The sequence below is a fragment of the Coregonus lavaretus genome (assembly GCF_964263955.1).
Source record: "Coregonus lavaretus genome assembly, contig: HAP1_SCAFFOLD_206, whole genome shotgun sequence".
NCBI lineage: Eukaryota > Metazoa > Chordata > Actinopteri > Salmoniformes > Salmonidae > Coregonus > Coregonus lavaretus.
In genome coordinates this window covers 151,851-165,779 of record NW_028160450.1, presented here as the reverse complement: position 1 = coordinate 165,779, position 13,929 = coordinate 151,851, and the positions used below count along the sequence as shown (strand labels likewise).

The 13,929-nt window shown below is 44.9% G+C and overlaps 1 protein-coding gene across 1 annotated transcript in view; it reads left to right on the top strand.

The window, feature by feature from the left end:
- The window catches only part of LOC311121823 (ADP-ribose glycohydrolase MACROD2-like), a gene marked incomplete at both ends in the record, with an annotated part of 532,081 nt that extends 523,680 nt beyond the window's left edge, over window positions 1–8,401 (top strand). The window contains one exon of the mRNA XM_084196265.1: window positions 8,301–8,401. Coding sequence (XP_084052391.1) covers window positions 8,301–8,401 — 101 coding nt within the window. The remainder of the gene's footprint in view (window positions 1–8,300) is intronic.
- Between the last annotated feature and the right edge of the window lie 5,528 nt (window positions 8,402–13,929).

The window sequence follows — 13,929 nt, the reverse complement described above, 5'->3', positions numbered from 1 at the left end:
AGCGGGAGGGAGGGAAACATTTTATTGTTGTGTCTGTTTAGAGCACATAGACATGCTAGTCCAGGCTGGGGAGAAGGGGTGAGGAGCAGGGTAGGGAAGTTGTGAGGGAAGGAAGAGGCAAGGTGAGGCGGGGTGAGGAAAAATATTTTGTGCAGGGGGGATGTTGTTGTGAGGGAGACGAATGATCAGAGAGAGCACTGCGACTGCTACTGTTGACCTTGGGCATCTGTGTGTGTGTGTGTGTGTGTGTGTGTGTGTGTGTGTGCGTGTATGTGTGTGTGTGTCTGTGTGTGTCTGTGTGTGTGTATGTGTCTGTGTGTGTGCGTGCGTGCCTGTGTGTGTGTGTCTGTGTGAGTCTGTGTGTGTGTGTGCGTGCGTGCGTGCCTGTGTGTGTCTGTGTGTGTGTGTGTGTGTGTGTGTGTGTGTGCGTGCGTCTGTGTGTGTGTGTGTGTGTGCGTGCGTGCCTGTGTGTGTGTTTGTTTGTGTGTCTGTGTGTGTGTGTCTGTGTGTGTCTGTGTGTGTGTGTGTGTGTGTGTGTGCGTGCGTGTCTGTGTGTGTGTGTGTGTGTGTCTGTGTATGTGTGTTTGTGTCTGTGTGTGTGTGCATGTCTGTCTGTCTGTGTGTGTGTGTGTGTGTGTGTGTGTGTGTGTGTGTGTGCGTGCGTGCCTGTGTGTGTGTGTCTATGTGTGTCTGTGTGTGTGTGTGTGTGTGTGTGCATGTCTGTCTGTGTGTGTGTGTGTGTGTTTGTGTGTGTGTGTGTGTGTGTGTGTGTGTGTGTGCGCGTGCGTGCCTGTGTGTGTGTGTGTCTATGTGTGTCTGTGTGTGTGTGTGTGTGTGTGTGTCTGTGCGTGTCTGTGTGTGTGTCTGTGGGTGTGTGCATGTCTGTGTGTGTATGTGTCTGTGTGTGTGTGTGTGTGCGTGCGTGCCTGTGTGTGTGTCTGTGTGAGTCTGTGTGTGTGTGTGCGTGCGTGCGTGCCTATGTGTGTCTGTGTGTGTGTGTGTGTGTGTGTGCATGCGTGCGTGCGTCTGTGTGTGTGTGTGTGTGCGTGCGTGCCTGTGTGTGTGTGTGTTTGTGTGTCTGTGTGTGTGTGTCTGTGTGTGTCTGTGTGTGTCTGTTGTGTGTGTGTGGTGTGTGCGTGCGCTGTGTGTGTGTGTGTGTGTGTGTGTGTGCATGTGTGTGTGTGTGTGTGTCGTGTGTGTGTGTTGTGTGTGTGTGTGTGTGTGTGTGTGTCTGTCTGTGTTGTGTGTGTGTGTGTGTGTGTGTGTGTGTTTTTGGTGTGTGTGTCGTGCTGTGTGTTGTTGGTAGCCCGCCTGCTGTTGTGTGGTGTGCGTGCGTGCCTGTGTGTGTGTGTCTATGTGTGTCTGTGTGTGTGTGTGTGTGTGTGTCTGTGCGTGTCTGTGTGTGTGTCTGTGTGTGTGTGTGTCTGTCTGTGTGTGTGTGTGTGTGTGTGTGTGTGTGTGTGTGTGTGTGTGTGCGTGCGTGCCTGTGTGTGTGTGTGTGTGTGTGTGTGTGTGCGTGCTTGCCTGTGTGTGTGTGTGTGTGTGTGTGTGTGTGTGTGTGTGTGTGTGTGTGCGTGCGTGCCTGTGTGTGTGTGTGTGTGTGTGTGTGTGCGTGCTTGCCTGTGTGTGTGTGTGTGTGTGTGTGTGTGTGTGCGTGCGTGCCTGTGTGTGTGTGTGTGTGTGTGTGTGCGTGCGTGCCTGTGTGTGTGTGTGTCTGTCTGTGTGTGTGTGTGTGTGTGTGTGTGTGTGTGTGTGTGTGTGTGTGTGCGTGCGTGCCTGTGTGTGTGTGTGTGTGTGTGTGTGTGTGTGTGTGTGCGTGCTTGCCTGTGTGTGTGTGTGTGTGTGTGTGTGCGTGCGTGCCTGTGTGTGTGTGTGTGTGTGTGTGCGTGCTTGCCTGTGTGTGTGTGTGTGTGTGTGTGTGTGTGTGTGTGTGTGTGTGCGTGCTTGCCTGTGTGTGTGTGTGTGTGTGTGTGTGTGTGTGCGTGCGTGCCTGTGTGTGTGTGTGTGTGTGTGTGCGTGCGTGCCGGTGTGTGTGTGTGTGTGTGTGCTCTCTCCCTCTCTTTTTGTGCTTCTCATGCCCTCACTCTCTTTTTCTCTCTTTTCTCTCACTCGATCTCTCTCTCTCTTTCGGCCTTTCTTTCTCGATCTTGCTATATCTCTCTACCTCTCTTCCCCTACCTCTCTCTTCTTCTTTTCTTTCTCTACACTCACTCTCTCCAGACCCTCTCTCCCCCTCTCTATCTCTCTCTTTCTCTCTCCCTCCATCACTCTCTCCAGACCCTGCTATATGATTAATAGTGATGATGTTCAAATCGATAGTGGATTTGTAGAAACTGTGCTAAATAGATTAAATGTACTGGCGGCCTTCCACTCACTACTTTTGGCCAGTGCAGCACAATATTTTATGATTAAGACTTAATAGTTATTCTCAACACCACCAACTACCATAGCTCATAAGGTAGAGTGTTGGTAGAGAGAAGAGAGAGAAAGATTGAAAGAAAGAGAGAGAATGGAAAGAGAGATAGATAAAGAGAGAGAAACAGAGAGGATATGAGAAAAGAGGAAGGAAGGAGAGAAGAGAGGAGGAGAGGAGACTCACAGACAGACGGGCCTCCTGCCTCCTAACATCAATATTGATTGATTTATTTATGTATTTATTTGCTTATTCACCTGACACTCCTCATGTTGTGTGCTCTTCACAAGATGCTGTTTATATCACCATAGTTGATGCTGTTTATATCACCATAGTTGTCGTCTTTCTCATCTATTTACTCATCTGTGTGGGTGTGAGTGTGAATCTGTGATATGTGTGACTGTGCATTTGGGAAAATCAGTCTTAGGTGATCTGTGAAAGGCATCGGAAGCCTTCAGAATATGGAGTTGTTAGCTCAAGGGTAGTGATTGTAAGCAAGCAGTTTAGTAGCAGTTCACTACAGACAGACAGACTGAACTATAGACAGACAGACTGGAACCTCTCAGGCCTGCTAGTATTCAGCTCACATTCCCATCCTCCCCTCCCCCTCCCTCCTTCACCCCCATCTCCCTCCTTCTCATCCCCCTTTTCCAGGACCTACAGTTTAGAGTGCAGAGCTCAGCTGTCCCTTGCTATCCCCTGCTATTCCCTGCTTCTCAGCAGTACTGTCAAAGATGGAGAGACAGAGAGGTTAGGGAGGGAAGGAGAGAGATGGAAGGGAAAGAGGGAGAGAGAAAGAGAGAAAGAGAGAAAGAGAAACAGGAGAGAGCCATCATGGTCAGAAAGACACCGATGGGTAGAGGTTGGAGAGACAAAAAGGATGATAGATACACTACATGACCAGAAGTATGTGGACACCTGCTCGTCGAACATCTCATTCCAAAATCATGGGCATTAATATGGAGTTGGTCACCCCATTGCTGCTATAACAGCCTCCACTCTTCTGGGAAGGCTTTCCACTAGATGTTGGAACATTGCTGTGGGGACTTGCTTCAATTCAGCTACAAGAGCATTAGTGAGGTCGGCCACTGATGTTGGACGATTAGGCCTGGCTCACAGTCGGCGTTCCAATTAATCCCAAAGGTGTTCGATGGGGTTGAGGTCAGGGCTCTGTGCAGGCCAGTCAAGTTCTTCCACACCAATCTCGACAAACCATTTCTGTATGGACCTCGCTTTGTGCACGGAGGCATTGTCATGCTGAAACAGGAAAGGGCCTTCCCCAAACAGTTGCCACAAAGTTGGAAGCACAGAATCGTCTAGAATGTCATTATATGCTGTAGCGTTAAGATTTCCCTTCACTGGAACGAAGGGGCCTAGCCTGAACCATGAAAAACAGCCCCAGACCATTATTCCTCCTCCACCAAACTTTACAGTTGGCACTATGCATTGGGCAGGTAGCGTTCTCCTGGCATCCACCAAACACAGATTCGTCCGTCAGAGTCCAATGGCATTGTGCATGGTGATTTTAGGCTTTTCGGCCATGGAAACCCATTTCACGAAGCTCCTGACGAACAGTTCCTGTGCTGACGTTGTTTCCAGAGGCAGTTTGGGCTTGGTAGTGAGTGTTGCAACCGAGGACTCAGCAGTCCTGTTCTGTGAGCCACTTCGCGGCTGAGCCGTTGTTGCTCCTAGACGTTTACACTTCACAATAACAGCACTTACAGTTAACCGGGGCAGCTCTAGCAGACATTTGAAGAATTGACTTGTTAGAAAGGTGGCATCCTATGGCGGTGCCACGTTGAAAGTCACTGACCTCTTCAGTAAGGCCATTCTACTGCCAATGTTTGTCTATGGAGATTGCATGGCTGTGTGCTCGATTTTATACACCTGTCAGCAACGGGTGTGGCTCAAATAGCCGAATCCATTAATTTGAATGGGTGTCCACATACTTTTGTATATATAGTATAAATAAAAATAGAGAAGAGGGAAAAAGATATGTGGTGGAAAATGCCTCTATCCAGCCTGTCTAGACCACTTACCCGTGAGTCACAAATTGCTCTGTGCTGAAAGATCATGACAGCAGGTATAGAGGCAGGTATATAGAACGCTCTACCCACCCACTCTCTTCCTTCCATCTGGGTCAAAGGTCAAGAGAGTCAGAGGTTGTTACTTCCTTACTTGTGATTCACAAATTGTTCTGAAAGATTGTGACATCTGGTAGTTTCAGAGTAAGGAAGAAAGACAAAAAAGAAAGAAAAAAATAATGAAAAGAAAAGAAGAACAACTTTAAGACCTTGCTCTGCACACCCACTCTTTTACTTTCATCTTGGTCAAAGGTCAAGAGTCAAAGGTTGTTACTTCCTTTATTTATTAGAGGTTGTTACAGTGTCATGACTCAGGGTCGTGGTCAAAGGCTGAAGCGATTTGATAGAGGTCGGTTCTGTTATTGTGCCTTCCGGTATCGCTAGACCAGTGGTTTTCAACAGGTTCTGTTATTGTGCCTTCCGGTATCGCTAGACCAGTGGTTTTCAACAGGTTCTGATATTGTGCCTTCCGGTATCGCTAGACCAGTGGTTTTCAACAGGTTCTGTTATTGTGCCTTCCGGTATCGCTAGACCAGTGGTTTTCAACAGGTTCTGTTATTGTGCCTTCCGGTATCGCTAGACCAGTGGTTTTCAACAGGTTCTGTTATTGTGCCTTCCGGTATCGCTAGACCAGTGGTTTTCAACAGGTTCTGTTATTGTGCCTTCCGGTATCGCTAGACCAGTGGTTTTCAACAGGTTCTGTTATTGTGCCTTCCGGTATCGCTAGACCAGTGGTTTTCAACAGGTTCTGTTATTGTGCCTTCCGGTATCGCTAGACCAGTGGTTTTCAACAGGTTCTGTTATTGTGCCTTCCGGTATCGCTAGACCAGTGGTTTTCAAGAGGTTATGTTATTGTGCCTTCTGGTATCGCTAGACCAATGGTTTTCAACAGGTTCTGTTATTGTGCCTTCTGGTATCGCTAAACCAGTGGTTTTCAACAGGTGTGCCGCGGCACACTGCTGTGCCTTGAGGAACTTTTATGCAACAACTTTCACCAACAATCGGAACACTCAAGTATGAACATGAATTGAATGAGCGAGGATGAACACCCGTAAATAACATGTGGGTTTTTGTGCGACATCACAAAATTCCTCATCAAATTAAAAAAGACGGTAGGCTACTGTTGAGGCATTTCATTGCAGTTTCCATTCATGCAAAACTTGATTGCTTTGCAGGACATGTTGAATGGAACGCTAATTGCAGTTTTAATAATCATGACAGAAAAAAAAAAACTGTTTCTGATGGTGTAAACGCAAACTTGCAGAATGAGATACCAAGACTGGCAGTGCAAATGATGCCTTGCGATGTTGTTAGCCTCCTTTCACCTACCTACTTTTGAACCTGTGTTTAGGTAAGTGGCAAAACCATTACATTTTTGGGATTTCATTTTTGATAGTCTCCTTGATCCGCGTCTATCAAAGCAGGGTTGGCTCGAGGGGGTTTCCAGAGGTTGGCATTGGCCAGCTAAATTGTTATTTTGCACACCTAACCAAATCCGATTATATAAACCAATGTATAACGATGTGTTTCTCCGCAAAGCTTTAGGCTAGCAATGAACCGTATAATACACAGGAAAGATGCAGCTCTGTTGCATATCTTCGGTTTGTTGCTATGACATTCATTGGCTGATCTACAACCTTAAGAAGTCAATGAGTCTTAAATCTTAGTTTTTTACTTTACTCTGAGCAGGAATTATGTAATCTCCTACAATGTGTGGATCTGATTGCAATCAATGGAGCTATTCACTTCAAAACTGCACAAAAGCATAAAGCATTTATTTTTGTAGTGATAGCCCCAAGTGATTTGAATAAGGGTATATATACTAATTAATGGTTCATATACATATTTGTTATGGAAATCATGTAAAATGGAGGCTACCACTAAAATAGTCTACCATCTAAAATATGTTGTCATGTTAAACTGTATAGAATTGCAAGAAATTAGCTTGAAAATAGCAAAAACAATATCCCTAGGGCCCCCAAACAAACAAAATCAACCTTTTGGTGGTGCATTTACTGCCTTGAAGAACTTTTGTCACAGAAAATAGTTGATTTGCAGTATGGATCAGACGGTTTGTGTAACCAACAGCTGACTAAGAGCAACTGCCACGTCATATGCTACTCCAGAACACTGTCAGACAATGTTACAATCAGCTCCCATCCAGTAGAGAGAGTCAGCCCTCCCTCCAACCTTCCTTTTGCCTTATAAAAAATGTATCCACTCCATCTATTTGTGCCTGGATCGATACATTGTGTTAACACAGAGGTTGCTGTTCATGTGCTGGCATAGTAGGCGTGATTAATAAGGACATTAGCTGCTGTAGATTCAGCGACCTGTACACAAACTCACACACACTCACGAACACGCTCACGCTAACGAAAACGCACATGCACGCACATACATTTACATTTTACATTTAGCAGACACTTATCCAGAGCGACTTACAGTTCATCTTAAGATAGCTAGGTGAGACAACCACATTTCTCAGTCATAGTAAGTACAATTTTCCTCAATAAAGTAGCTATCAGCAAAGCCAGTGCTAGTAGGAAAAAGTTGAGGGCAAGTGTTAGTTGTAGGATTATTTAAGATACTCTAAAAAGAGGTAGGGTTTCAGACATTTTCGGAAGATGGACAGGGACTCTGCTGTCCTAGCATCAGGGGGAAGCTTGTTCCACTATTGGGGTGCCAGGACAAAGAAGAGCTCGGACTGGGCTGAGCAGAGCAGGATCTGCCCTCCCGTAGGGGTGGGAGGGCCAAGAGACCAGAGGTGGCAGAACGGAGTGATCGGATTGGGGTGTAGGGATTGAGCATAGCCTGAATGTAGGGAGGGGCAGTTCCTCTTGCTGCTCCGTAGGCAAGCAACTTGGTCTTGTAGTGGATGCCAGCTTCGACTGGAAGCCAGTGGAGTGTGCGGAGGTGCCATGGGAGAACTTGGGAAGGTTGAACACCAGGCGGGCTGTGGCGTTCTAGATAAGTTGCAGGGGTTTGATGGCACAAGCGGGGAGTCCAGCCAGCCAACAGAGAGTTGCAGTAGTCCAGACCGGAGATGACAAGTGCCTGCATTAGAACCTGCGATGTTTGTTGTGTGAGGTAGGGTCGTACTCTACGGATGTTGTAGAGCATGAACCTGCAGGAGCGAGTCACTGTTTTGATATTTGCGGAGAACGACTGGGTGTTGTCCAGGGTCACGCCAAGATTCTACACACACACATGCTTACAATGACGCACACGACCACACTCTCACACACGCACGCTCACACACACACACACACACACACACACACACACACACACACACACACACACACACACACACACACACACACACTATCACGCTGGTCAATACAGAGAGAGTGTCAGCCTTCACTATCATTATCACCCCAGTGTCATTAATTAGGGCTTTATTCTCCATTGTTGTGAGATTTATAGATCCATTATCACGTCGCTGTGTGTCCACACTGTCCTCCTCTATCTCCTCGACTACTGTATTTCTCACAAACAGCAGTGCTTAGTTTTTTTATACTTGACTGTGTGCGTGAGCATAAGCTTGAGCTCAAATGTGCTCATGTGTGCATTAATATGTGATCATGTGTGCATACCGAATTCTTGCTTCCTGTCTGTCTATCTGTCTGTCTGTCTGTCTGTCTGTCTGTCTGTCTGGCTGTCTGTCTGTCTGTCTGTCTGTCTGTCTGTCTGTCTGTCTGTCTGTTAAAAGTAACTTAGCTAACTCTCTATCTATCTCTCTCTCTCTTTCTCTGTCTCTGTCTCTTGGTCTCTCTCTCGCTCGCTCTCTGTCTCTCCAGGTTTCCCCAACGAGCCTGCGGCAAATATTGCCTTGGAGACAGTAAAGAGCTGGGTCAAGGAGAACCATGACAAGGTAGGACCTAGCTGGATTACTGTCTGAGACTTACTCTCTCTCCTACACACACTCTGTCTTCTCCTACTCTCTGGGCAGGCTCTGAGTTGAGCAGGCCTGACTGGCATTAGAGCGTTGTCTCTAAGCCTAGGTGAAGTTCTACTGCTGGGTTGAAGTCTACTCAGTTGTGCGATCATGTGTCTCTTATTTTCTCATGTGTTGGCCTAGTCTTTTGGGCTGCGTTCCAATATCCACACTAGCTCACTTAAGCAATAAGGCACGAGAGGGTGTGGTATATGGCCAATATACCACAGCTAAGGGCTGTTCTTATGCACGACGCAACACGGAGTGCCTGGATACAGCCCTTAACCGTAGTATATTGGCCATATACCACAAACCCCCAATTTTCCTTATTGCTATTATAAACTGTTTACCAATGTAATTAGAACAGTAAAAATAAATGTTTTGTCATACCCGTGGTACCATGGCTGTCAGCCAATCAGCATTCAGGGCTCAAACCACCCAGTTTATAATACTACCTAGAATACATGGCCAATACATTACTAAGTGGTATGGACATTGGAACCTAGCTTTAGGGTTGAGATGGATTCACAGTGAAGGTAAACTGACCCCTACTGCAGCCAGGTCACTCGTGATACAAGTCAGCATTTGACGTCCCTCCATATCTGAGGATGTCAGGAGATGACGTGGAAGCCGGCCACTAGGGGCAACAGTGAGCGCTATTACCTTCAAGTAGGTTTTGGTTTTGCTAGGGCGTTGTGGACGGGGATGGCGTAAGCATCTGCCTCTGGTTCGAAAGGTTGCATGTTCGAATCCAGCAAAATAAAGTTATTTTTGATTTAAGCCTATCCCAAACCTTAACCCTTACCTTAACCATTCGGAGTTAATGCCTAAACTTAACCTTAACCTTAAACATTTGGAACTAATGCCTAAACTTAACCTTAAACATTTCGAAATTTGATGTTTGGAACAACTTCGAAATTTGACATTTGAGAAACATGGATGAATGTCTAATTTTGACGGGAGACTGTGAGAGCTTGTTGACTACTGATACTGGTATCTCCTGGTGTCTCCTGGTATCTCCTTGTATCTCCTTGTATCTCCTGGTGTCTCCTGGTATCTCCTGGTGTCTTCTGGTATCTCCTGGTGTCTTCTGGTATCTTCTGGTATCTCCTGTTATCCTGATGATATATTTTGCTTCTCCTGGTGTCTCCTGGTATCTCCTGGTATCTCCTGTTATCCTGATGATATATTTTGCTTCTCCTGGTATCTCCTGGTATCTCCTGTTATCCTGATGATATATTTTGCTTCTCCTGGTGTCTCCTGGTATCTCCTGTTATCCTGATGATATATTTTGCTTCTCCTGGTGTCTCCTGGTATCTCCTGGTGTCTCAAGTTATCCTGATGATATATTTAGCTTCTCCTGGTGTCTCCTGGTATCTCCTGGTATCTCCTGTTATCCTGATGATATATTTAGCTTCTCCTGGTATCTCCTGGTATCCCCTGGTATCTCCTGTTATCCTGATGATATATTTTGCTTCTCCTGGTGTCTCCTGGTGTCTCCTGGTATCTCCTGTTATCCTGATGATATATTTTGCTTCTCCTGGTGTCTCCTGGTGTCTACTAGTATTATACTGGTATCCATTGGTTCTACTCTAACTACTGTAAATATCTAAAAGCAGTAATTTGTACCTGCCTCACTTGGTCGCCCGTTCGTTTAGTGTGCGTTCTGCGTTCAGTATGCGTATCAAATTAGATCTCAATCTGTACTTGAATCAGTCCTTAAATGCTCTGTTGACTTTTAAACGGTTCTGAGTTAGGAAGGCACTTGAAGTCATGCAGCAAGCCAAGAGGAAAATAAACACGTAAGATGACATAAACTGAAACTAATATGGTTAAATGAAACAAATGAGAATGATGATGCAAGTTCAAGTAGGGCTCCGACAGTGTGGAACAGAATGGTCCGTTCGTTCATTCATTCATGATTATAGGCTAGTTTTGTCCTTACAATGTTGTCCTCACAAGTGGAAGCAGAAGGCTGATTTTGTTTGACTGCACTTGATAGAGTCATTTCTACTGTATTTGAATAGTAACATTAATTAATTAATGCCCCCAGACTGACTGGTTTTGTCCTCACTAATCATGGGGAAGTAGAAGCAACTGGCCTTTGTTAGCTGGACTTCATAATGTTAGTTATACAGTGTATTTGTATGGGAATGAATATGTACCAGTATTCACACTGTATTTGTGTGGGAATGATTTGAACCAGAAGGTATTGTACTGGACTGAATGGACTGGCAGATACAGTTAGAGATAATGGTATTTTGGCTGCTTCATGAACATTAGATAAGTCATTGTTTCACAGGTTGAAGGTACAGGAAGTAAAAGGCCTTGTGCTGGCTGAACTTCATAGTGTAGAGCAGGGTTTCCCAAACTCGGTCCTGCATAGTGTAGGGTATTTGACTGAATGTTAAACTCTATCTGTACGGTAATGATATTCGAATGGACTGGCTGATAATGGTCTCTTGACTGAAAATGTGATGAGTCAATGTTTCTCAGGTTGAAGGTGCTGTACATATGCTGCTGAGGAAGTAAAGGCCTTGGGCTGGCTGAACTTCATAGTGTAAGTTCTACTGTATTTAAATTGATATGATCTGTAGGGTATTTGATTGAGGATGCATCCCAAATGGCACCCTATTCCCTATATAATGCACTACTTTTGACCAGCCCTATGGGCCCTGGTCAAAAGTAATGCCATACAAAGGGAATAGAGCGCCATTTGGGACACAGACTAAGTTCTACTGTATTTGAATGCTAATGATATTCGAATGGATTGGCAGATAATAGTCTCTTGGCAGCAAACAAGCCGAGTCATCATTGAACATGACTCTCAGGTTGAAAGGTATAATACATGACTGGCAATAGTGAATTCTGACTACCTTTCATTGTAATGCACTCTGACACACACACACACACAGGCACACACTTTCTCTCACACACACACACACACGCATACACACACGCACACACACACGCTCTCTCACACACAAACACACGCACACACACACGCATGCACACACACACACACACACACACACACACACACACACACACACACACACACACACACACACACACACACACACACACACACACAGACAGAATAGTGAATTCTGACTACCTTTCATTGTAATGCTCTAGCTGAGGCAAGCTGAATATGATGATGATGGTTATGTCAATGTAAAAGCCCAAGTCTGAGCCCCATATGGCACCCTATTCCCTATTCCCTATGGGCCCTGGTCAGAAGTAGTGTACTACGTAGAAAATAGGGTACCATTAGGGGCACAGTAAAATACCTAGCTACTCTGCATGTATATTCTATTTTACATATGTGGGGCTAAGACCACTCTAGCCCTGTTCCCGAATGTAGTGCACTACGTTTGAGCAGAGTCCTATGGTCCCTGGTCAAAAGTAGTGCACTATAAAGGGAATAGGGTGCATATTTGAGACCCAATCTAGTGCTTCAGTAAATATTGAAGGGAAAGCCCAATCTAAAACCCACTGCTGCAGAGTTTTCTGCATTACAGGTTCATCATAATGCTTTACAGACCTCATATCTACCTCATATTTAGGCCTAAGACATATCTCAGATGGCTACCTGTCTGTATAACAGGTTCATCATAAGGCCTAACATATCTCATAGCTATACCTTTCTGTATTGCAGGCGTGTCCTAGCTAACTCATTACCCAGAGACAGACAATAACAGGCTTACTGATGTCCACTTGTCTGTCTGCTTGTCTCACTGTCAGCTTATCTTGGCATAAAGATGAAAACACAAACATTGAGTGGTTTGTGATCCCTCCAATAGCTATTTTACTCCAATCTCCTGGAGTTGGCTAGTACTGCTCAAAGACAACAAATAAGTCAACGTCCTAGCGACTGTGCGTTAGGTTATGTGAAAAGCATCCATTCATTTTCTTTTATCTTGGAGAGGTGGAGTGTGTACTGTTTTCTGTATTACAGCATGGTGTCCTAAAATGTTCACCATACCACTGGCTCATCATAAGACCTAAGACATATCTTACTCAGAGACAGAAAATAACAGGCTTACTGATGCCTGCCTGTCACACTGTCAGCTTATCGTGGCATAGTGATAGAGGCACATGCAGTCTCAGAGTTGAGTGGTTTGTGATGCCACAATAGCTATTTTACAGTCTCATGATGTTAATATAGTCCGTCTAAGAAAAGGATGAATGAACTAACATCCCTGCTATGTTATTTGATGAAACAATATTATTTGAAAAAGCTTATCCATATAGGCCTATATTTTCCATTCATGTTATTTTATCTTGGAGTGGGGATGAGCTTCAATCAGTGGAGGCTGCTGAGGGGAGGACGGCTCATAATAATGGCTGGAATGGAGTCAATGGAATGGTATCAAACACATCAAACACATCAAACACGTGGTTTCCATGTGGTAGATAGCATTCCGTTTGACTCCATTCCTGCCATTGACAATGAGCCGTCCTCCCCTCAGCAGCCTACACTGGCCTCAATAGCTATTTTACTCCTATCTCATGGCATTATCTAGCAACAAAAAAATGACAAATTAACTAGGTCTAACTTCCCATACAATTGTTAATGCATTAGGTTATTTGGAAAGCATGTCCATATAGGTCTATATTTCCATTCATGTTATTTTATTGTGGAGTGGCCTGACTGGTGTTCTATTTAAAGTGACAGAGTCTAGCATCGATCAATCTTGGTTCCGCAGTGACTGATGATAACCTTCTAAAGGTCACAGCTATTGACTACGCCACCAGTGGTAATGTCTGTCACGGTGGCTAGATACAAGTGCTAAATAAATCCATGAGCTGTATACCTACCACAGCATTGTATAGTCTGATATCTGCATCCCAAATGACACCCTATTCCCTATGTAGTGCACTACTTTTGACCAGGTCCTATAGGGGAATAGGTGTCTAATGTTATAGCTGCAGTGAAACAACACTACACACCTATCTCATGAATTATATTGCTATTACTGCATGTTGATGTGTTAAGGGATGGTTGTGGCGTTTGTCCTTCTTTGCCTGGTGATTGTTGTAAAGTGTACCGGGTGGTGTTATATGGTTTATAACCACCTTTAAATATTCAGCTAATGTCAAAAGCTGACTGTTGTGGTTGTTCTATCACTCTAATTCTCAGGGTTTCTGCTGGATTCAATGAAAATGAGACACTAGGAGGCAGAAATAATATGATCTGTATCTTTAAGTTTGATTGATCCCCTTTGGGAGGACATTACCGGTGAAGCACTGCACCAATTCTGTTGCTGCTGGGTCCAGACAGGATGTATACTCTGCCAGTGAAGCATGGCCTGGTAAATTACACCCTGAGCTGTCTAATGGGTTAATAATGATGTTAGCATGGCCTGGTAAATTACACCCTGAGCTGTCTAATGGGTTAATAATGATGTTAGCATGGCCTGGTAAATTACACCCTGAGCTGTCTAATGGGTTAGCAATGATGTTAGCATGGCCTGGTAAATTACACC